This window comes from Dermacentor variabilis, chromosome 8 (assembly GCF_050947875.1).
Source record: "Dermacentor variabilis isolate Ectoservices chromosome 8, ASM5094787v1, whole genome shotgun sequence".
Classification (NCBI taxonomy): domain Eukaryota; kingdom Metazoa; phylum Arthropoda; class Arachnida; order Ixodida; family Ixodidae; genus Dermacentor; species Dermacentor variabilis.
The window spans coordinates 2,757,844-2,783,035 of NC_134575.1; the positions used below are offsets into that span (position 1 = coordinate 2,757,844).

General features: G+C 49.0%; 1 protein-coding gene and 1 pseudogene across 1 annotated transcript in view; one reads left to right on the forward strand and one right to left on the reverse strand.

The window, feature by feature from the left end:
- Window positions 1-25,192, reverse strand: part of LOC142589525 (glucose dehydrogenase [FAD, quinone]-like) — a 124,740-nt gene that overhangs the window by 4,554 nt on the left and 94,994 nt on the right. Inside the window, exon 10 of the mRNA XM_075700929.1 lies at window positions 21,244-21,463. Within this exon, the coding sequence (XP_075557044.1) occupies window positions 21,244-21,463 (220 nt within the window). The remainder of the gene's footprint in view (window positions 1-21,243; window positions 21,464-25,192) is intronic.
- LOC142590732 (uncharacterized) lies at window positions 12,776-13,678 on the forward strand (annotated as a pseudogene).

The window sequence follows — 25,192 nt, forward strand, 5'->3', positions numbered from 1 at the left end:
TCAGTAAGCAGCTGTCGCGGGGCGCCATGCACTAAGATAATGTCACGCAAGAGAAAGTCCGCGACGTCAGTGGCGCTACTGGTAGGGAGAGCCCGAGTGATAGCGTATCGGGTGGCGTAATCAGTTGCGACGGCTACCCATTTGTTCCCAGAGGATGACGTGAGAAAGGGACCGAGGAGGTCTAATCCAACACAAAAGAACGGTTCCACAGGGACGGTGATCGGCTGGAGATGACCGGAAGGTAGCACCTGAGTTGTTTTCCGACGCTGGCAGGGATCACAGGCAGCAACATAGCGTCGGACAGAGCGAGCGAGACCAGGCTAATGGAAGCGGTGGCGGACGCGGTCGTACGTGCGGGTTACCCCAAGATGTCCTGCAGTGGGTGCGTCATGCATCTCAAAGAGCACAGTCTGTCGTAGATGTTTTGGCACGACAAGAAGCAGATCAGGGCCATCAGGGAGGAAAGTCCTTCGGTACAGAATGCCGCCCTGGAGGACATATCGGCGAACGGCTGCGTCGGTAGGTGTAGAGCGCAGACGCTCGATGAGTACTCGCAGCAATAGGTCTCGGTACTGCTCATCGGTGATGTTAGCGAAGGCAGACACAGAGAAAATGCCGTCGGCGGTACTACTGTCGGCGTCGTCAGGCTCGTCTACCGGGTGGCGAGACAGGCAGTCAGCGTCCTTGTGTAATCGGCCAGATTTGTAGGTGACAGAGAACGAATATTCTTGGAGGCGTAAGGCCCAGCGACCAAGTCTTCTTGTACGGTCTTTCAATGAGCATAACCAACAAAGCGCGTGATGGTCTGTGATAACGGAAAAGGGTCGGCCATATAAGTATGGGCGGAACTTCGCAACCGCCCAAACTAGGGCCAGACACTCACGCTCAGTGATGGAATAGTTTCGCTCCGCGGCCGACAGGAGCCTGCTGGCTTAAGCGATAACACGGTCGTGGCCACGCTGGCGTTGTGCCAGTACTGCGCCAATTCCGTGACCGCTGGCATCAGTACGTACTTCAGTAGGCGCAGAAGGATCGAAATGGGCCAGAACGGGAGGCGTTGTGAGAAGGTCGATTAGAAGCGAGAATGCAGAGGCCTCGTTATCGCCCCACTGGAAAGGGACGTCTTTTTTCAAAAGCTCGGTTAGTGGTCGTGCTATGGCCGCGAAATTTTCCACGAGACGGCGGAAGTACGAGCAAAGGCCGATGAAGCTGCGCACATCCTTGACACACTTCGGAACAGGGAAGTGCGTAACAGCATGGATCTTGCCTGGGTCCGGTTGCACTCCGTTCGCGTCAAGGAGTTGTCCAAGGACGGTAATCTGGCGACGACCGAATTGGCACTTCGATGCGTTGAGTTGCAGACCGGCTCGCCGAAAAACGTCCAGGGCTGCTGAGAGGCGCTCGAGGTGCGTAGCGAATGTTGGGGAGAATACTATAACGTCGTCCAAGTAGCACAGGCACGTGGACCATTTGAAACCGTGAAGAAGGGAGTCCATCATGCGTTCAAAAGTGGCAGGAGCGTTACATAGGCCGAACGGCATCACCTTGAATTGATAAAGACCGTCGGGTGTTACAAAGGCAGTCTTCTCGCGGTCGAGATCGTCCACGGCAATCTGCCAATAGCCGGAGCGAAGGACAATAGAGGAGAAATAGCGAGCCCCGTGGAGGCAGTCAAGGGCGTCATTAATCCGAGGTAGGGGATACACGTCCTTTTTGGTAACCCTGTTAAGGTGGCGATAATCCACGCAAAACCGCCATCAGCCATGCTTCTTTTTTACCAGCACAACAGGTGACGCCCATGAACTACATCACGGTTAAATAATGTTCTTGGCAAGCATTTTGCGAACTTCAGTGTGAATAACTTGACGCTCAGCCGGTGATACTCGATACGGGCGGCGATGAATAGGAGGGGCATCGCCAGTATTAATGCGATGTTTAACAGCTGTTGTTTGCGCCAAAGGACGATCGTTAAAGTCAAGAATATCTTGGTAGGAAATCGGAACGCGGTAGGACGCACGAGCGTGCGCGGACGCCATGTCGGGTGCAATCATTTTCTGTAAGTTAGCGATGGTACAAGTTGCCGACTGCGATGGTAGAGGAGGATCGGTTGAATTGTCCTCTACTGAAATCGATGCTACAGAGTGATCCTCGAATGAGCAAAATTGGGCCAGAGACATCCCGCGTGGCAGCACTTGTGTCGTCAAGCTAAAATTGACCACTGGCAGGCAGACGCAATTCGCCGTAATAGATAAAACTGTATGAGGTAGTGTGATCCCTTGTGTAAGGAGGACGTCTTGCATAGGAGCCGTGATGTAGTGACCGTCGGGCACTGGTGGGGATGACACGAAGTCAACGTAAGTTAGTGCCGAAGGTGGCAAGCGAACGATGTAGACGGAACTGAGGCGAGTAGGGTGTTGTTCAGCGGGATCCAGCACAGGCAGGTCGAGGCGGAGAGTACTGGCGGAGCAATCGATGAGAGCAGAATGTGCGGAGAGGAAGTGTAGGCCGAGGATGATGTCGTGGGGACAGTGAGCGATGGCTGTGAATAGCACGGTAGTGGAGCGATCGGCGAAGGAGACGCGGGCGGCACACATACCAATTACAGGGGCTGTTCCGCCATCGGCGATACGGACAACAGGCGTCGCGGCGGGCGTGATTATTTTCCTCAGCCCGTTACGAAGGTCTGCGCTCATTACCGACAAATGCGCCCCAGTTTCTATGAGAGCAGATACAGGAACACCGTCGACTTGCACGTCAAGAAGGTTCAGATGAGTGGGCAACGTCAGGAGAGGATTTGGCGGCGTAGGTAGCATTGCAGCGTCACCTCGAGGCGCTGCATCGTCTAGTTTTCCGGCTGGGAGCGCCGTCCGAAGGGAGTCGGCGAATAGGAGCGACGGGGCTGGGGGGAGCGAGATTGTCGTCGTTGGGGCGAAGGCGAACGAGAATAGGGGCGGTTCGGCGCAGGAGAATCGGTGGCGGCATTATCTCAGCGGGCAGCATAGGGACGAGAAAGGCCACCTGGGGGGCGAGAGTACGCAGTATATGTAGACTGGTTCAGGGACCTCCAGCGACTGCGACAGTGCCGAGAAATGTGCCCAATTCGATGGCAGTGAAAACAAATTGGCTTGTCGTCTGCAGTGCGCCATTCAGAGGGGTTGCGGATACGTGGTGGGTAAGAAGGTGCGGGACGGGGTGGAATCGAAGAAGCCGGGTGGGTATCAGGGCAATGGGCCGAGCAGATGGGGTGAATACCCATGTTGGCGAACTCCTGGCGGACAACTGCCTGGATCAGGGAAACAGTGACTGCAGGTGCATTGGAGGGGCTGGAGTCGAACGCAGCCAGATAGGCGGCCTCGATCTCACGCCGGACAATCCTGGTAACATCGCCAGTGTTGTTGGGACGAGGAGCGTCGGCACAGGAAGATGTCGCTGGGGTGTTGGGCAGACGGGCAAACTGTTGGTCGATACGTCGGCTTTTAGCGAGATCGAGGCGGCGGCACTCTTTTATAACTGCATCCACCGTCGCCACGTTGTTAAATACGAGCAAGTTGAAGGCGTCATCGGCAATGCCTTTGAGGATGTGGGAGACCTTGTCGGACTCAGTCATGTGTGCGTCAACTTTGCGGCATAAAGCCAAGACGTCCTGAATGTACGTGACGTAGGGCTCCGTTGACGTCTGCACACGACCGGAAAGCGCCTTCGGCGCGGCAAGTTGGTGACCGTAGGGGTTGCCGAACAAGTCTCGAAGCTTCTGCTTAGCTTCTGCTTAAGCGAATCCCAACTGGTCAGCTCATCTTTGTGCGTCCGATACCAAACTCGAGGTGTGCCACCGAGGTAAAAGACTACGTTGGCGAGCATGATAGTAGGGTCCCACCGGTTATTGCGGCTGACGTGTTCGTACAGACTGATCCAGTCCTCGACGTCTTCCCCATCTTTTGCCGAGAATACGCCAGGATCACGGGGAGCGGAGAGGGTGATGTAGGTCGTCGAAGTGGCAGCAGGTGTCGGAGCCGGCGGAGTCGGGTTATCGTCGCCGGGAGCCATGAAGGAAGGCTCGACGTACCGTCCACTGCGAAGCTCCGTGACGAGGTACAGGGAACGTCCACCTCCACCAGATATGTTGCGTAGGATATGTTACGTAGGCAACAGCCCGCGCTAGCTTCCAATCGTCGTCGTCGTCTTCTTACTGCTCGGCTCTTCATCATTGGAAATACTATCCCGTAGCAATATATATATTGACACCAGCCTAACAGTTGGCTGTGTAGTGGGTTTGCCGCTTCTGCAGAAGCTGAGGCCGACGACCATGAATACGCACTCTCAGTGACGGTGTCGGACGCGACCTGTCTGCTTCCGTTAGATTGAACATAATAGTTTTTGCCATATGTATAGTAACGTGACTGGTGGAGGTGCGGGGTTAACTGTTCCATGCAATGTGACCAACAGGAAGCTCCCAACTTAGATCGCGACACCTTCGACGCTGACCTTCGGCGCAACCGGCGGCAACTAGGACTACCACCAGAACTGGACACTATCTCAGTAAAGTGTACAACCATGACACCAAGTTCAACGAGCAGCCAGACTGGAGAGACCACCACTCCGCTTCTCCGTGGATTTTCAACACGCCGCGAACCTCAAGGTCGTTTCACGGTGACGCGTTCGAGGATGTTGAGGACTGGCTGGGCCACTACAATCGAGTTGCCAGCGTCAATGAATGGGACGACCACCGGAAGCTCCGGTATGTCCACTTCGCCCTCGAAGATTCGGCGCGCATCTGGTTCGAAGACTATGAAGCTAGTTTGCGACCTAGCTGGCAAGAATTTTGTAGCCAGCTGCGGAATACCTACAGAAGTTCAGATCGGAAGGAGCAAGCAGAACGTGCTCTCAATTCCTGGAACCAAAGACCAAATCAGAGTGTCGCCATGTTCGTTGAAGACATGTCGAGGCGGTTCCGGCGCGCTGATCCCGGAATGACGGAAGAAATGAAAGTACGCTTGTTGATGCGGAGCGTTAAAGAGCAGTTGTTCTCAGGTCTAGTGCGCAACCCACCAGGTACCGTTGCCGAATTCCTCAACGACGCAACGATGGAGCGTATGCTTCGGCAGCGGTAGTCGCAGTAAGAGCGCCTAGAAAACTTCATATCTCTCTCATCTTACATGGCCACCCCTGATTTGACGACCCTAAGGGAGCTCGCGCGCAGTATTGTACGCGAGGAGCTGCAACAAGCTGATGCAGTGTCTCCGAATCCCACCTGACTGCTTTAAGTGATGCGGTTAGCGAATAGGTCAGGCAGCTGGTACAACCACTGGTCGCACCGCCAGTCGCAGCCCCTCTCCTGACGTAGGCCGAAGCCTTAAGATCTCCTATGCCGGCAGCCGACACTCCGTCCCGACCCCCCACGCAACAGATGGCACAGCACTCCTCGAGCCCTCAGTACTTTTCGAGCCCTTTGCCTTCCGCAAGCCCAAGTCTAAACGGGCGGAAATCCAGTGTTTGGCTCACCCCAGGCAATCCGCCATTCTGCTACCATTGTGGTGAAGCAGGTGCCCTATACCGCGAGTGCACATGCCTCCAGATGGGCTTTCCTGGGTTTCGCCCATATGCACGTCGACCCCGTGATGGTGAGCGTCCCCGAGCTATTGTCGAGTACTTGGCGAGCCTGCAGTCCCCGACTCTACCGCGACGCCAGTCCCGCTCTCCATCTCCTCGACGTTCTACGTCACCTGGCCAACACTTGCCGTTCGCGCATGGCGTCGGGGGCCGATCCATTAAGTCCCCAAGCCCACACCAGGGAAACTAGGAGCAGCGACCTCCGGGGGTGGGGCCGCTGTTGACGGATCTATAAAACATCCTCCTCCCCCGATACCCCAGCCGACTGCCAACGCTTTCCTTTCACTGCCGCATACCGTCGAGTACAAAAGTAATTCCGCAGAGATCCCCACTGAAGTCGACGACTACCCGGTCAGTTCCCTCGTGGACACTGACGCCGATTATTCTGTTATGAGTGCCGAACTAGCTGCTGAACTGAACAAAAGTCACAACGCCATGGCACGGACCAATCCTTCGAATAGCAGGTGGTCATCTCTTGACGCCGATTGGGAGATGCATCACCAGGCTACATATCCGTCAGTCAAGGTACGTTCTTCGTTTATCGTGTTGGGCGAGTGCTCGCAGAAAGGCATCGTTGGGATGGATTTTCTTCGCGAGCACGGTGCTGTTATCGATCTTCGGGCGCTGATTACAACGTTTTCCGACAACTATGCCCCGGTCCTGGAAGATAGTAACAACCGCAAGACAGCACTGCGTGTTGTTGATGGCACTGTGACATTCCCGCCACGAACTAGTATGTTTTTAGCTGTTGAAAGCGGCTGCGACCGTAATAGTAGCGACATCGCTGACGGAAACTTGTCGGTGCTCTTGGCTCGGCAAGTATGTGTTGCCCGGGGTTTTAATCAACTGAACTGCCGAATTACTGTAGTTTTACTGACGAACTCCATTGGCGTGTACCAACACCTGGCAAAGTGAACGGCCATTGCTCACTTTGAAGATATTAGGGATGAAATAGGGCCTGCGCTTGCTGAGCTTTCTGCAACCGCCAAGAGTGACACCGTAGTTGTCAGCACAGTCGATGTAAATCCTGAGCTGTCAACTACACAGAAATAGCGAATACGAACTATTTTATGCATGCTCAGTGATTGTTTCGCATCCACATCAAAAGTAACACAGATCCCCACAGCGAAGCACCGTATTATAACAGACCCGACCGAACCTCCCGTGCGTCAGCATGCCTACCGCGTGTCTCAAAAGGAGCAAGAGGCGATTAGTTGTCAAATGAAGCAAGTGCTAGACGACGACGTAATTCAACGCTCAACCAGCCCATGGGTATCGCCAGTTGTACTTGTCAAGAAGAAGGACGGCACTCTTCGGTATTTTGTTGATTACCGCAAATTGAACAGGGTGACGAAAAAATATGTATACCCCTCTTCCCCGCATTGATGACTCTCTAGACCGTCTTCGATATGCCCGATACCTCTCCTCAATGGATTTACGCAGCGGACACTGGCAGATAAAAGTTGATGAAGGAAATCGCAAAAGACTGCTTTCGTAACTCCTGACGGCCTGTACGAATTTAAGGTGCTGCTCTTCGGATTATTTTCAGCTCCCGCGACCTTTCAAAGGATGATGGGCACTGTGCTGTCAGCTCTTAAGTGGGAATCATGTCTCGTCTATTTAGACAACATTGTTGTTTTTCCCAGATATTTAAACAACGCTTGCAGAGACTTCAGTCCGTGTTTCTTGCAATTCGATCTGAAGGCCTGTCAATAAAACCTAAGAAATGCCACTTTGGTTATCAGGAACTGTAGTTCCTTGGCCACGTTGGTAGTAATGAAGGTGTTCGGCCAGACCAAGGAAAGAGTACAGCTGTTGTCGCATTTCCACCACCAGCCAACGAACGCGACGTGCGCCGCTTCTTGGGCCTCTGCTCATACTACAGACGCTTTGTGGAGAATTTTTCCAAGATCGTAGAACCCCTCACTCGTTTAACAAAGGAGGATATCCCGTTTGTTTCGGGTCCGGAGCAGAGAGCCGCCTTCTCCGAGCTTCGGCGGCGCCTCCAGACACCGCACTTACTTGGACACTTCGATCAAGATGCCGACACTGAAGTGCACACTGATGCTAGCAACATCGGCCTCGGTACAGTCCTCGTGTAGTGGCAAGATGGCGTTGAACGTGCTATTGCTTACGCTAGCCTCACCTTAATTTCTGCAGAAACGGACTATTCTACCACTGAAAAGGAATGCTTAGCTGTCGTCTGCGCGATAGCCAAGTTTCTGCCATATTTATACGGTTGTCCGTTCAAAGTGGTTACCGTACCATCATGCCCTTTGTTGGCTAGCCAATGTCAAAGACCCTTCAGGATGTTTTGCCAGGTGGAGCCTTCGTCTTCAAGAATACGATGTAACAATCGGCTACAAGACTGCACAGAGGCACACTGATGATGACTGCCTTTCGCGCGCTCCACTTGCAACGGTGTCAAGTGATGCTCATGATGACGGTCATTTCCTCTGCGCTGTCAATATGTCTGACTTGTCTCGGCAACAGCGGGGACGATTTAGAGTTCGCGCAGAAAAGGATTCAATTATGGGGTTTTACGTGCCAAAACCACTTTCTGATTATGAGGCACGCCATAGTGTGGGTCTCCGGAAATTTAGACCACCTGGAGTTCTTGAACGTGCACCTAAATCTAAGTACATGGGTGTTTTCGCATTTCGCTCCCATCGAAATGCGGCCGCTGTGGCCTGGATTCGATCCCGCGACCTCGCGCTTAGCAGCCCAACACCACTGCCACTAAGCAACCACGGCGGGTCACTCGGGCAGCTTATCGACTATCTTGAAGGCCGAAGTTCGCATCCTCCACAGACATTCACGCGTTCACCATCTTCGTTTTTTCTCCGCAACAATGTCTTGTATGAAAAGAATTTCTACCCGTCAGCGACTGGATATCCCCTGGTCGTTCCATCCGCGCTGCGTGCCGATATTCTGCCCGCCTACCACGATGAGCCCTCTTCAGGCCATTCCGGATTCGCGCGCACCTTGTCCCGAATTCCACAATGCTAGTACTGGCCTAAGCTTGCTGAGGAAGTGAAGCATTATGTGAAAACTTGCCGCAACTGCCAGCGCCGGAAGACTCCACCTCAGCGCCCAGTCGGTTTCCTGAAGCCTGTTGCATCACCAACACAACCATTTGAACAAATCGACATGGACTTGCTCGGGCCCTTCCATAAGTATTTTGCTGGCAACCGCTGTATCGTGGTTGCGACTGATTATCTGACGCGATACTGCGAAACTGGGGCCTTCCAGCGAGCCACTGCCAGTGACGTTGCGCACTTTTTCAGCCACAACATAGTCCTCCGGCATGGTGCACTAGCAGTAGTAATTATAGATCGTGGTACAGCTTTCACAGCTCAGATGATGCAAGACGTCATAATGCTTAGTGATACAGCTCAGGTATAACGATCGCCATCGCCAGGTTGTCTACCAACCGGCTGATCAAGTTTGGGTATGGACTCCGATTCGCCAACGCGGCCGGTCGGAAAAGTTACTGCGCCGCTACTTCGGCCCCTACAGAGTCCGCCGTCACCTCAGCTAGGTGAACTACGAAGTTCTCCCAGAGGACACGAGTCGGCGATCCCGTCGCGTGCAGCCTGCGGATGTTGTCCATGTTTCCAGCATGGAACTGTACCACTCACGTTGACCAGACCATTCTCCCTTCCCCTCGCCTTCATCCCGCTTATGTGACAGTTTCCTCTTCACAAACTTTATCAGTGTTGCCGTGTATGTGCTTTGTTTTGTTTTTAACTGTTTCGCATTTGAAGCATCGAGACTATGCTTTTTGAAAGGGGGGGGGGTAATGCTACGAGCATAACAGTTGGCTGTCTAGTGGGTGTGCCGCTTCTGCAGAAGCTGAGGCCGACGACGACGAAGACGCACTCTCAGTGACGGTGTCGGATGCGACCTGTCTGCTTCCATCAGACCAAAATTAATAGTTTTTGTCATATGTATGGCAACGTGACTAATATATATATATATATATATATATATATATATATATATATATATATATATATATATATATATATATATATATATATATAGAGAGAGAGAGAGAGAGAGAGAGAGAGAGAGAATGACAGTGGTTTTGCTGCAGACCAGTTGCACTTGCAATCGACGAGGCAGTGCGCGTGCCGAGTGAGATCCCGAACACTTTGCAATGTGGCGAACGCGGTTTAAATAATGAATCCGGGACCCCAAAAAGGTGCGACGTCGTGCTAACGGATTTCCCTCGCATTTACCGCTAAATCGCCGCTGTATCTTTAGATGCGTTAGCATTCCTATGCTTACCCACACAGGAAACCCGTCGATCTGTCCGGCACGTAACAGTCGCTATCAAGAAATTAATTCATCTATAACAAACAATATATTCGAAAGGAAAAACTCCTCCGGGTTTATGAGGCACGCCGTAGTTGGGGACTCCGTATTAGTGATGACTACCAGGGTATCCCTAACGTGCCCAGTTAAAAGCACTTCTTGTTGGGCTAGTTGGTAGCTGTTCATTATATTATCATTCATTATATTCATCGAAGTATCGCTAACGCACAAGCTGCCTTTCTTGCCTATGTGATAGGCTTCTACCAGTTCCCTAGCTCTAGTATCTTTACTTCGGGCAAGAATCCGCACGTCTGAAAAGCGTGGTTCACAAGAGCGTGAGGGACAGGTCCCGATGTGTTTAGGCAAATTTGGGCCCTCTTTCATTTGCTCAACATTTCTTTCAGGCTCCCTGACACGCTCATTAACACAGCGCCCGGTCTGACCTATATAGGAACGACCACACGAAAGGGGGATCTCGTAGACAACCCCTTCGGCACACTTCATGAAAGGTCGCCCATGTTTGGTTCCACAGCCTTTTTCACTTCTTTTTTCTTTTCTTTTTGTTTTGCGTTTCTTATTATCGAAGTACCGTTAGCGATACTTCGATAACATTATATAAGGCCGAGACGAGGTTTCTTGAGCTTGGTGCGTCATGAATGTTTGATTAGATGCGTGAATGAATGTTTGCTCTGTGCGCATGTGTTGACTGACAGTATATATGTGCCTGCGTTCTGTAAATAAAACATTTGCGAGTGGCGCCCTGTCCCGTTCTCTTCCCTTGTGTGTGTCTCTTTATTTGGCGTCTTCATATCTTATAGTGCCCAGTTAAGAACGGCCTGCTGAGGTGCAAGTTTTGCCAGCCAGTTGCGACAGCGGCGTCAATTTTTCTTGGACAATGCGCCACGTCCGCCACTCTGCGTCGCGGCATTGCCGAGATGAGTTCGACGAACCAGGCTTTGTGACGGAACCCTGCACCGCCGACCTGGTCTGCTGTGAACAAGGGAGACCCCGAGGGAACATAGTTCGGGGCCTCTTCCCACGCACCGTTCCTGACGTCAGCCCCGAGCTCTATGAAGACCGTCTGACCTCGGTTGAGGACCGTGAACTGTGCGGAAGTGTGTGTGTGTGTAATCGCTCGCGCAAAGAGGCGGTCTACGGTGCCTGGTCGGCCGTTTCCCTCACCTTGGAATCGAGGGGGGACCGAGTGTTTATAAAGCGCTGTTGTGCGGCTGCTCAGTGTACTTTTTCTCGCAGTCATGCTAGACTGATGAGCTGCAACGTCCTGATGTAGATACTGTAAATAAACCCATATTCCTAGCTCCCGATGAGAACCAGTCCTTCCCTTCAACAACGTCCTCAGCGTGGATAAGTTGGACGACGGCATGGGTCAGCTAACATCTAATTCGTGCCCGACTCCAATCTTGACAACTGATTACGAGCGATGGCAGTGACCTCACAATCCTTACAACTGGTGGCAGCGGTGGGGTGGACTTTGCGGCGTGGTGCTGTGTCTGCGGTGAGTGCTTGGTTCTTGCTTTGACTCTCTAGGCTTCATTTTGTGGTTGTTCTGTTTAGAACTGTAGGGAAGCTAGATTTTGGATTGTTAGCTAGGTTGTGTTTTCCTAGATAGATTTAGCGAGCAGGACGAAGGCAGTAAAGCAGCAATCATGGAGTTAAGGGCGCTGCTGAGAGACGAGTTGTTGATTGTTGGTGAGGAACTGAGCCTAGAGGTATGCAAGGAAATGCTAAAATCGGAACTATTGCAGATAATTTCCGAGCAGGCCAGTGAGGAAGAAATTTATATGGGGTTGGAACTTCTGAAAAAGAGAGAAGAACGAGAGAGAAAAGAACAAGAGACAGAGGAACGCGGTAAAGATCGCGAGTTAAGAAAAATGCAACTTGAACTTGAAAGCAAACGTTTGGAGTTGTCTCAAGGAAGTGAAGGGGCTCTGGGACGAACACGTGAGGCAGAATCATACCGCATGGACCGGCTATTAAAGCCCTATAAGGTCGGAACCGACATAGGCCTGCTCCTAAGCAATTTTGAAAGGACTTGCGAGAAGATGAACTTCGGTCCGAGTACGTGGCCACAGCGGTTGCTGTCTATGTTGCAGTGTGAGGCAGCGGAAGTAATCGCCAGACTCGGTGCGGAAGATGCATATGATTATGCGAAAATGAAGGCTAGTCTTTTGAAAAAGTACCCCCTTTGAGCCGAAGCTTTTCGGCAGGGATTTAGAAGCACAGGCAAGAAGGATAGCGAGGGATATCTGGAGTTTGCATATAGCTTAAAGGCAAACCTAGTCGAATGCCTGAAAAGCGCGGAAGCGTACGACAGCAGAGACATGATCATTGAATGCATGTGTCTAGAGCAGTTTTACAAAAGCATCCCCCAAACTGTGAAACTGTGGTCGCAAGACAGAGGGAATGTAAACACTGTGGATAGGGCGGCTGAATTATCCGAAAAGTACGCAACGCGTAGAAAGCTGAAATCCGAGGACGGAAATCGGGGCGGTCCAAATGGACCGCGGAAACCCTTTCCGTTCAAAAGGGGTTCGCAGACTAGACGACCGGAGCCTGTACACGTGGAGGAAAAGCCCGCAGAAAAGAGCGAGGAGAAACCTAACAAGAAAACCGTAGAAAAAGAGCAGAAAATTCAAATCTTTTAGACCGATCCGCTCCTATAAGTGCCACAAACTGGGACATATCGCTGTGAACTGGGGAAAGCCTAGCGTAGTTTTTTTCCTACGTAGATGAAAAAGACGAGAATAAGGAACTTTTAAGCCCATATCCTCACGACGTACAAGTTAATGGCAAACCATGCCGGGTGCTGCGAGACAGTGCCGCCACTATGGGCATTGTCCATTCCTCTTACGTGACGGTACATGACTTCTCTGGAGAAGTAGCATGGATCAAACAGGTTGTAGAAGAACACAGCCTGTGTCTGTCCATGGGCAAAGTCAAAATCAGTGGACCATTCGGGGAGCTAGTGACCGAGGCTGCAGTTTCCACATTTTTGCTACTGCAGTACCCTTACATTTTTTCGAATCGTTCAAATCGGTTACTGCGTGAAAAAGGGCTTAAGCTGTGAGAGGGCGTAGTACAGGCATTGACGCAAGGCCAAGGTCGTAAAATCGTGTCGCTTTCGGCTGAAAATGCACAAGCTGCTCCAGCGGAAGCAGCAAAAGAGATAACTTCAATAACCGAATCCGAGCTAAGCTCGAAGGATGAAAAGACAGTTGAGGAAAGCCTGCCAGCTGACCAGCTCAATAAGAGCGTATCGCCAGGGTGCCAAAGTTTACCCCTGCAGGAAGAGCCCACTGATGCACTCGCAAGCGAAACAGGGTCCTTACTGTCACCGGCGTCAAAGAACTTTCATCAGCTCTTACGTGTGGATAGAGAGTCACTGGCAGCCGAGCAAAATAATGATGAGAGCTTAGCTAAATTACATCACACAGCTAAAGAAGGCATTGCTAGGCGCAACGTGACGATACATGAGAGAGAAGGATTGTTGTATCGGCACTACAGAGATCGAAAGGGTAGGATTTTAGAACAGTTAGTCGTACCCACTACGTACAGGGAGGACCTTCTGAGTCTCTGTCGTGGAAATGGGTGGTCCGGCCACCGAGGCATAAGCAAATAAAAAGAACGATTGCTTATGGAATACTACTGGCCTGGCAGTTTCAAAGATGTAGAAAACTTAGTAAGATCATGCGACGCCTGCCAGCGCTCGGGTAAACCAGGAGAGAGATGAAAAGCTCCACTAAAGGTAGTGCCGTTAATAACAGAACCTTTCAGACGACTTGTGATAGACACGGTAGGGCCTCTACCAAGAACAAAATCGGGATACAGGTACTTGTTTATCATACTGTGTCAGGCTACAAAGTTTCCAAAAGCAATCCCTCTGAAAGAGCTCAGCTCCACCGAAGTAGTAGACGCGCTTTTGACAGTATTTGCACGAGTTGGGTTTCCAGCCGAAATTCAGGCGGATCAAGGGTCAGTATTCACCAGCACACTGACATCCACATTCTTGCAAAAGTGCGGAGTAAATCTGATACACAGTTCCGTCTATCACCTTCAGTCAAACAGTGTAGAGAGGTGGCATTCAGTGCTTAAGCGAGTTTTGCGTGCGCTCTGTTGCGAGCACGAGGAGGATTGGGAGAACTGTCTGCCGGCAACATTGTTTGCTTTGCGAACGGTTCCACATGAGGCTACAGGGTTCTTGCCAGGTGAACTAGTGCATGGGAGGACACTCCGTTCTCCACTGAGAATGTTAAGAGAGATGTAGGAGGAAAGAGGAGCGAGTCCAACAGTGGTTGAATACGTGCTAAATCTGCTGGAACGGCTAAGCGCAACCCAAGAACTAGTCGAAAAGAACATGGGAGTGGCTCAAAAGAACGCCAAATTCTATTACGACAAAAATGCGAGGCTTCGTATGTTTAACGCCGGAGACCAGGTAATGATCCTCAAACCTTCAAGAAAGAACAAGCCTGAAGTTCACTAGGACGGGCCCGTTAAAGTGTTGCACAAACTTTCAGATACTAACTATGCTCTGAAAATGCCCGGTCGCAGGAAGGAGGTGAGCATATATCACTGCAATTTGGTGAAGCCGTACGTAGAGCGGAGCGGAGTCATTAACTGTACCATCAAAGAGCAGGATGGCACTAGTATCAAGTTTAAGGAGTATAAGGCGACCTCCAGCTCTGAAATCGGCCTAGAAGAAGTAGTAAAACATTCATCGATACCATCACAAACGATCACATTACATATGATCAACCATTTCAGATAGCAAGAGCGTTCAGTGATGCCTTTTTTCCGGACAAACCAGTCATCAGTAGCCGTCCTTTGTCACTGAATCGTGTGCCGCATTCATTTTTTCTTTACCCTACAACTCCCCATGAGGTTCTTGATGTCATTCGCAAGCTGAAAGTAACCAGTGCCGGTCTTGATAATATTCATCCTAGTAACATAAAACTAATTGCTCATCTCATATGTGATGTTTTATGTTTTATTATCAATTTAATATTCAGGACCGGCATTTTTCCATCTGGCCTGAAACGAGCAAAGGTAATTCCAGTTTTTAAGAGAGGCGATCGTTCTTTACTAACAAATTACCGCCCAATATGTATACTTCCATTCTTTAGTAAAGTGATTGAAAAGTTGACTGTTACTCGATTAACCAATTACCTGTCTAAATTTAATATTCTTTCCAATTCTCAGTATGGTTTTCGTCCTGGCTATTCAACCGACCTTGCACTTATCTTCCTAACGGATCGCTTAAAAGAAGCTATTGATAAAGGGTTTTTTGCTGGTTCAGTTCTTATTGATTTTACGAAAGCTTTTGACACTATTAACCATCACATTTTGTTTTTAAAGTTGGAAGCTCTAGGCATAACTGGGCCAGCGCTAATGTTACTACGAACCTACCTGCAGGATAGACATAACATAGTTAAAATTTCTAATGTTTTTTCGGAAGCCAAGGTTACTAACCTAGGGGTACCGCAGGGTTCTATTCTGGGACCTTTATTATTTTTAATTTACATTAACGATCTGCCTGACTGTCTAACATCCTCACAATGTGTGTTGTACGCCGACGACACAACCATATTTAACTACGATAAAAATATTTCGTCCTTAGTTACTAAACTAAATAATGACTTGGCTAAGGTTACAAACTGGTGTATAGATAATAATCTTGTTATTAATCCCTCGAAAACCAAGTTTATTGTATTTAATTCCCCCCAGAAACCATTTTGTTCAGTTCCATTGCTGATTCTTGGTTCCCATTTAATCCCTTCTAGCACTCATTGCTCATTCTTAGGGGTAGAACTAGATTCTAACCTCAAGTTTCATCATCATATCTCGAATATCAAAAAGAAAGTTGCTTACGGCATTCGGTTATTAATTAGAGCCCGCCAATTTTTTAACTGTTCTACACTTGTGTCACTATATTACGCTTTTATACACTCACACATTAACTACTCGTTAATATGTTGGGGAAATACATACAATACTCACCTCAGTTCACTTCAAACTTTGCAAAACCAAGCAATTAGAATAGTCACCTCTAGTCCCTATAATACTAGCGCTCTCCCATTGCTACACCGTAATAACATTCTGTCTGTCAAAAAAACTGTGATGTATAATCTGGGTATATTTATTTTTAAGTTATTGAATAATGAAGTTCCTGCATGTATAATTCCTAAAACCTGCCTGGTCAACACTAATGTCACTAGATTTGCTTTGCACAATAATCTAATTTTACCTCAAGTGCGCACCAACTATGGCAAACAATCAGTTCATTTTGCTGCCTTTTCATTTTGGAATTCCATACCACTTTGTGTCAAAACTTCGCGTTCAACATCCGTATTTAAAAAACACCTCAAGAACTTTCTTCTAACAGAAAATATTTAACGTTAACTTCTTTTTTTCTTTTTTTTTCTCTTTTTCTTCACCCTTATTACTTCAAATATTCTGCTATTCTGATACCTTTCTTTTTTATTAATAGTCATGTGTATTTCAAAGTTGTTTTGTTGTTGTTTCTACTGTTGCATTTATGGTCATGTATATTTGAAATTCTTTTTTTTGTGTGTGTCTTGCACGTTTGGGTAAAATTGCCTTTACTGTTCAATTCGTTTAGCTCATTTGGTTTTATTGCATTTGCTCCTTGTAATTGTATAATTTCCTTCGTTAGATTTCTTGTAACTAACTCGTAATCTTGTTTTGCATTCTCCAGCACTTACTTTCTTCCATGTTTGCTTATATATGATTTTAATGTAGTTCAATTCGTTGCTTTACAAAGCGCATTTTTATAAATAACAGGAGGTCCCGATACAGTCATTGACTATGGGACCTCCTTCTGTATATTATTTGTTTTTATAACCTGTAATCTATAATGAATAAAATCAATTTCAATTTCAATTTCAATTCGGTAAACTCGCACGCTCTAAGACCCCAACAGCTATATTAGCTAAAAGGGGTCTTAGGGGAATATAACGACAGATTCAGCGATCGGCCAGGTAGAACCGAACTAATAACGCATGAAATAGAGCTGACATCAACCGTACCCGTAAGATCAAAGCCTTACAGGGTGTCTCCAAGACAGAGAGAAATTATGGAGGCAGAGATACAGCGCATGCTAGAGTTGGGAGTTATTGAGCCCGCTGAAAGTGACTACACGTCACCGCTAATACTGGTAGAAACCCCTAACAAGGACTCTCGTCCGTGTGTTGACTACAGGAACTTAAATGCCATCACTAGGGATCAGCTGTACCCGATACCCAACATTGAGAAACGAATTGAAAGAGTTAGCGCTGCTCAATACATTTCAACTATAGATCTCGTGCGGGGGTACGGGCAAGTTCCCCTTTCAGAAAGTGCCAGCCGCTATGCCGCATTCATCTCGCCTGTAGGCACTTTTCGCCCTCTCGCAGTCACCTTCGGGCTGAAGAACGCGCCGTTTAGCTTCTCTAAATTAATGGATATTGTCCTAAGAGACTTGCAGGAGTTCGCCTTGCCATATCTTGATGATGTAGCAATTCGTTCGGACAGCTGGGAACAACACGTATCGCACCTCAAACAGGTGTTCTCACGGTTGAGGGAAGCCGGCTTAACGATGAAAGCGGAAAAGTGTAGATTTGGTTGTTCACAGGTTACTTATCTGGGCCATGTTGTCGGCCAGGGCACGAGACGGCCGGCCGAGCTGAAAATAGCTACGATTGGAGAATTTTCTCAGCCGCGCACGAAAACAGGCCTTCGTTCATTTTTGGGACTTGTGGGGTACTATCAACGGTACATTTCGAATTACTCGCAAATGACAAGTCCATTAACGGACGCCCTCCAAAAGGGAGCACCGAGTAGCGTATACTGGGATAAGGACAAAAAGAACGCTTTCCAAAGTTTAAAAACGTTATTGGTTTCTCGTCCTGTGCTTCGCGCGCCAGACTACACAAAGGACTTCATAGTTTCAATGCGACGCAAGCGACAGAGGTATGGGTGTGGTACTTAGTCAGGTCGGCGACGATAACGAGGAGCATCCTATCCTCTATGCCAGCCGTAAACTAAATGTAAGAGAGGAAGCCTACAGCGCTTCAGAGAAGGAATGCGCTTGTTTAGTTTGGGCCGCCCAGACGTTGTCGTGTTACTTGTACGGAGCGAAGTTCATCTTCGAGACCGACCAGTGTCCTCTGACGTGGCTCAATCAAATGTCACGAAAATTGGCCGCTTGCTCCGATGGAGTCTCACTCTCCAAGAGTACTTCTCCGTTAGATATAAGAAGGGAAACTTGCATAGCAATGCGGATGGTTTGAGCAGGCTCATTTGAATTCTGCGTTTAAGGGTCCCGCCTAAATTTTAGGGTTACTATTGTTAACTTGGCTGAGCCAAGAAAATCCCCTCTCATTTAGCAGGATTCCCTCCATGATTGCTGAATTTGTCAGCACGAAATTGCTTCAAAAATTGGCATAGCGAAATGCAGCATTTTTTTTTCTACACTTATGTTTTCTTTGAAGCCTAGCGGGTCTAAAGTGAGATCCAAGGTACGTCATCTCGGCGCAGGGCCGTGTTGTGGAGTTCGTTTTGCAGTTGCCTGTCCTTGTTGGATGTTTTGGGGCGATGACATGATTACACAAGTGGTCGCTGCGAGCCAAGGCATCACCCCCTGGCCACCAACCATTCTCTTCCTGCCCAGCGGTTGTCAGCGCTGGATAGTCGAGATTTTCCGGGCCATGGAGGCGCTGTTAAGAACGGCCTGCTGAGGTGCAAGTTTTGCCACCCAGTTGCGACAGCGGCGTCAACATTTATTGTAAAATGCGCCACGTCCGCCACTCTGCGTCGCGGGATTGCCGAGATGAGTTCGACGAACCAAGCTTTGTGACGGAACCCGCGACCGCCGACCTGGTCTCCTGTGAACAAGGGAGTCCCCGAGGTAACGTAGTTCAAGGCCTCTTCCCACGCACCGTTCCTGACGTCAGCCCCGAGTTCTGCGAAGACCGTCTTACCTTGGTTGAGGACCGTGAACCTGTGCGGAAGTGTGCGTGTGTAATCCCTCGCGCAAAGAGGCGGCTCGTCTACGGTGCCTGGTCTGCCGTTTCCCTCACCTTGGGATCGAGGGGGGACCGATTGTTTATAAACCGCTGTTGTGCGGCTGCTCAATGTACTTTCTGTCGCAGTCATGCTAAACTGATGAACTGCATCGTCCTAGTGTAGATACTGTAAATAAACCCGTATTCCTCGTTCTCGATGAGAAGCAGTTCTTCCCTTCAACAACGTCCTCAGCGTGAATAAGTTGGACGATGGCATGGGCCAGCTACCATCTAATTCATGCCCGACTCCAATCTTGACAACTGATTACGAGCGATGGGTTTGTCCTCACAATCCTTACAGCCCCCAATGCACGGGTCACGGGCGCTTTTGCATTTCGACCCCATTGAAATGCGGCCGCCGCGGCCGGGATTTGATCACGCGACTTCGTGCTTCGCAGCGCAACACCGTAGCGGCTATGCCACTGCGACGGGTGAGGTGTGGTGATGGGTTATATGGATCTCATCAGAGTTGATAATGGTTCGACGCGGATGGATAAGGTACGAGACAGCGATAAAGGCTTATAATGGTCGGAGCAATTCTGCTATAGTTGATGAGGACCTATCAGGGTTGATAAGTGTCGGATCAAGTCCGATAAGGAGTGATAAGAGTGTATAAGGGTCGGATAATTTGCGGTAGGGTTGACAAGGACAAATCATGGTTGATAAGGGCGGATCGATTGCGTTAAGGTTGATAAGACCGATAATAGTTGATCAGGGTTTATACCAGTCGGATCAAGTTTGACAAGATTGAAATGACACCTGGCTGCATGGAGATGAGCAAGTGCCCTAATGCTTACGCATACTTAGAATCCAGTGGTGTTTCTACCGTAATTTTTTTTAAACTATCGCAAAATCACGCGTGAGTATGCGATACACTTGCTGATGAAATATTTGTTGGTGCATTTGTAGATGCATACACGAACACCTACAGGGACAGCCCTCACGTTTGTCTCTTTTCATATTCGTGCATGTGTTTACAAGTGTGCTGCCTTCAATATACGAAAACACGATATATTTTTTTATAATGCCCGTGTAGGCATTTTACTATGCCACGTAAACAAGACATGTACGGCAATAGATTAGTACTGACATAGTGCGGGCTCTTAGAGATATTTGGTATTTTTTTTTAATACACGGAAGGCGTTAAAGGAAGCTCCTAGACCTCTAAACCATAGAAAAAATTTGTGACGAGCCTCAGAGCACCGTACATATTCTAACAGCTTTTCTACAACCAGTGTCGCTTTCGTTCTTGCTGTGTCGTGACGTTAAGACGCAGTTGTCGTCACATGGCAGCAAGGCATTGCAAGGCTTTGACACTCACTCCGGCTCCGTCGGTCGCCTCGTATGTTGTGACTCGTTGTGAAGGGCGATGTAGCAGCAGAGCGGGCAACCGAAGGAGCCAGAGCGAATGTCAAGACACGCCAATGTGCCGCTCCTACGTGACCACATACTACGTCTTAACGTCACGACACAGCAAGAACGAAAGCGACACTGGTTGTAGAAAAGCTGTTACATTAAATTATGGTGGGAGATGTGTGGCTCGACAGTATATTTCCTGGGGTTTAAAGGTACCGACCTTCAATTAAAGCAATAAACGAAGACGCTAAAAATTCGTGCCCGTATCCCTTTAACTATGTCAAAGGCGTCTACGTCTTTTTTTTTTTTGAGCGCAGTTCTTAGGCGCTCGTTCCTGCTGCGAACGCCGTCGTTGTCCCTCGTAACCGAGCGAACGAATGTAGCGAAGGATGAAAGCGAACGCCCAGCGCAGCGGCAGATGAAAGACGGCTATAGCGAAATGACTTAGAGGAGGAAAGCGGAGAAGGAAAGTGTGATGAAAGCGTGAGAAGAAAAGCGTAGGGCCGCGCAAGAAGGGCTTTGCGGCGACGATGGCTACAAGATGGCGCCAGAGTAGCGCGCGTCGCCTGTGTGGAAAAAAAGCACTGCATGAGCGGACGTCTGTCTGCGGCGGCTGCCGTGAATCGCGCCTGCGCGTCATCGACGCGCCGCCTCTCGCGACCTCCCGATTTGCGAGGCAGTAGAGCTGCACACCGCTCCGTCTGTAACTTGCCGCACGAGATAGATTGTCCGCGCCAGCCAATATAACGTGAAATGGAAACACGTATACAGCTGCGCTCAAATTTCGCATTAGGGAATATCGTAAAACTACCGGTGAATTATTTCTTGTTTGTTTTTGTTTTGTTTTTCATTTCCATCTGGAGTTTCACAGAGCACTTACCTGAGCCTTTCGTCAACCACCGCCAGCGAGTGGTTTCCCATGGCGCAAGTGCAGCACACGTGCATGGCCGGGAAGCCGGTCTGTCGGAGAAAGCAGTCTAGATACGCGGCGCTCCAAACGCTGCCGGCTCTCAAGCACGGCGGGTAGGGCACGTCCCACAGCTTTGCGCCGATATTCCTCAGGCCGTCCGCCTGCAGAAGCTTCCGTATCTTCATTATTCCTGCGGGATAGCAAACAATAACAAATATCACATAACAAATTGTAGTAACGAAGCGCTCTAAAAATTAATGAGTAATAGCGACATGAATCATCTTCATTCTGTCTGATTATTATGCGCAGTGTAGAACTTTCCATCGAGCGAGGACAAAACGGAACGCCGTCAGCCTTTTAACGCGACAGCGTTGAAGGCCCCGTGTCGCAGAAAATCCGGCGTCGGCGCCCGGCGTCCGGCGTCGACCGTCGTTCCGGCAGAAAGCACTTTGAACCACGCATACCCAATCACGCAAGCTCTCCATGTCGCGCAAGAAAGTTACTGAACTAATTGAACTTCTCAAGATATCTCAGAAAATCGTAAAGTACAACTTACACACAACATACAAACATGACGGCGTCGGATTGTGATTGGAATATACGAGAAAACATAAGTCTGTTACTGAAAACACAAACGTTTTTCGCAAATCTCAAAGGCCATAAAATGGCGCACCCGATTCCTTGCAAGAGCTCCAGATGGCGCACGCCTCCGCCGTATCGTTACCGTATCGCGCCACCGCATCGGCTTGAGATTTTGTGGCGAATGAACCTGCTTTTCAGGGCTCCGTGGCGGCGACGAAATCGTAAATTTTTGTGCATGCTTTGAGCTTGCTTCTGTTTTTGATTTGCCGGTTTTTTGCCTTTAAGTAGTAATTGGGTGGTTTTCTTTCCTCCTTTTTCTTGTCTCTCGTATTTCGTATGCGCGGGTGTGTTCCGTGTACATTTGGTGTTGCAGGAAGGTTAGAGCGCCCTTTCGCTCCACGTGCTTCAACATGTGCAGCCGGGTGGGACGTTGAGTTATTAAAGAGACTAATATCTATTAGTATAGTCGAGACTACTAATAGTTGAGACTAATAGTTGAGACTAATAGCTATTAGTGGTTTTACTGTGCGTGCTTTGGTAGGAAAGTGAGAGCATGGCCGCGTGGTTGAGCTCGAGCGAGAGCGTGTCATATCGTGAGTCTGCGCAGCATTCATTGCTTTTGAAACAGTGGTGAGAGTTGCTTTGCGACATTTTGAGGATTTGGATCCTGTGCGTATCGGTTTTTGCTAAAAGGCACGCGCTCTGCATTATTATATTATTATAGTATTTGCATCAGAAAAAAGCTGTGCAATACGTGGTAAAAAAGCCGGGAAAGCAGGCAGTGCGCGGGGGGTCCCTCAAGGCAGATGAGGGGACGGATGAGAATGAAGAAGGAATCGAGTGAACCGGCACACACTGTGATGTCGATAGTAGGCTGCAGAAAATGGAGGCCTTCAAGGAAGAGCATGTCAAGCAGGTGGAACAGCTTAATATGAGCTAAACCGGGAGCGTGATGCACGGAAGGTCGTGGAAAAAAGACGAAGTAGCCGAGGAAAAGCTGAACAGGGCCGCCATTGCGAACGAGAATGTGCGTGACAATGGAACGCAGTCGCCCGATGTGACCGGGGAGGGAGTGCTAGCAAAGTACTTGCAATGCGTGCAACATGGTGAAGGGTTAGTTGGAAAGAGCGGCACCTACCTTGAGGCCGCCACGCGGAAAAAGCAGGGGCACAGGGGCCAATGCCCCTTGTCTATTCCGAATCACGCGGAAAGGAACAAAGGGCAGCAGGCAGAGGTAGGAGAGAGTGAAAGGGTGATTATCGCCGGCGACTCAAACCCGGCTGGGTGCTCAGAAGCAATTGTGGAGAGGGTGAAAGGCGATAAAAGAGTGGCGGTAGGGACATTTCCAGGGCGGACACTGGGTTCTGTCATGGAGCGAGCAAAAGAAAAGCTCGCGGAAAATGCCCACGCGCGCAAACTTGTCATAGTAGCAGGTGGGCTAAAAGACGTCCTAAACAGGAAAGGGACAGGACTAGCCCAGAGCTTGGCGAAGGGAGTGGGCGACTTGCGCGAGCTCTCCCCTCAGAGGAGATCGTGGTGTGCACGGTGCCGGAGGTGCCTGTACGTGACAGTCACGTACAAAGAGCCGTAGTGGCTGCTAATGAGGCGATATTGAAAATGAGTCGAGAGAAAGGCTTCGAGGTTGTCGAAGTAAACAGGGAAGTGAGAAGGTGCGGGAATTTTAAACGAGACGGGATCCACTTCAATTACAGGCTGGCACGAAAAGTGGGCTGGCGACTTGGTGGTCTCGCTGTTGCTTCTTTAGGGGGCCCGTGGGCGCTCTGGCGGGTACAGTACAAACAGGCGGGTACAGTAGTAGAGCAGCAGCTCCCAGGTTTGTTTTATGCGGACGATATTCTGTTGCTTGCTAACAAGCAAAGTGATTTGCAATGTCTGACTAATATCTGTGGACAGGAAGGCAACAAGTTAGGTTTGAAATTTAGTGTTAGAAAATCAGGTGTTGTGGTATTCAATGAAAACAGTGAACAGACAGTGGCGATACAGGGTCAGGAAATACCTCTGGTAACAGAATATAAATACTTTGTTATTTCATTTCATTTATTTTTTCCCTGAAAGGCCCGAAGGCATTACATAAGGGGGGAGCAAAATCAAGGTCAAAAAGAAAGAATAACTTTACAAAAGAGAACAATGACAAAAAAAAGAGTATGTAACAGTTAAATGTTCTTGTCAGGCGAATACAATGCAAAGTAAAATTCACAGGATTGAAACACGAGAGAAAAAAAGAATATAGATATATATATGAAACACTAAATTAATACACGAGAAAAATAAAGTGAAAAAGGCATCACACGGAAAACAAGTAAAAATAAAAAATAATCAGCAGTTCAGAGTGCCGAACTGAATATGACAGGAACCTTTTGCCCTCATGAAAAATGGTCATTTAGTTTATCCCGGAATTATTTGTGGTTAGTGCATGATGCGATGGTATTTGGCAGGCCATTCCATAGTGCTATCGCGTCCGGAAAAAATGATGACTTTAGAGCTAAGGTGCGACAGTTGATGCGTGCGATGCTATGGTCATGGCTTAGGCGGCTAGACTTCCTGTGCGGGGTTTGCAGCTTTTCGTGTCTCGTGCGTGGGTGATAGTAGAAATGATGAAGAAGACAGAGGCGAGATATAATGCGGCGCGACTCGAGTGATGGGATGGCCAGGGAGTGTTTCAGCGCGGTAATACTGGTTTTTCTTGAAAAGCATGATGATATAAATCGGACGGCGCGATTCTGCACGGCTTCAAGGTCAGCGGCGAGGTACGCTTGTGACGGGTGCCAAATGGATGAGGTACATTCTAGTTTTGGGCGAATGAATGCTATATATGCTAGTTTTTTTATGTCGGGGGATGCGGCCTTCAAGTTACGGCGCAGGTATCCGAGTGTGCGAGAGGCTGCAGCGCAGATGTTTTGAACGTGAGTTACCCATGATAGCGATGGTGTTAGATGGAGGCCAAGATATCTGTAGGATAATGCGGAATCAATGGAAAATGAGCCAATACTGTATTGGTGCAGATTCATGGTGCGTTTTCTGGTGAAAGACATGGATTTGCATTTGTTAATGTTTAAGGAGAGGAGGAATTTATCGCACCAAGAGGAGACAGTGTCAAGATCGGACTGAAGAAAAGATGAATCGCTGGTTGCCCTAATCACTCTGTATATGACGCAATCATCGGCAAAAAGTCGCAATTCCAATTTTATATTGAAAGGGAGGTCATTAATGTAAATTAGGAATAGTAGTGGTGACAGGCCGGCGCCCTGAGGGACTCCCGATGTTACATTGGAAAGAGAAGAGTGGCTATCATTTGTAGAAGTGAACTGCTTGCGCC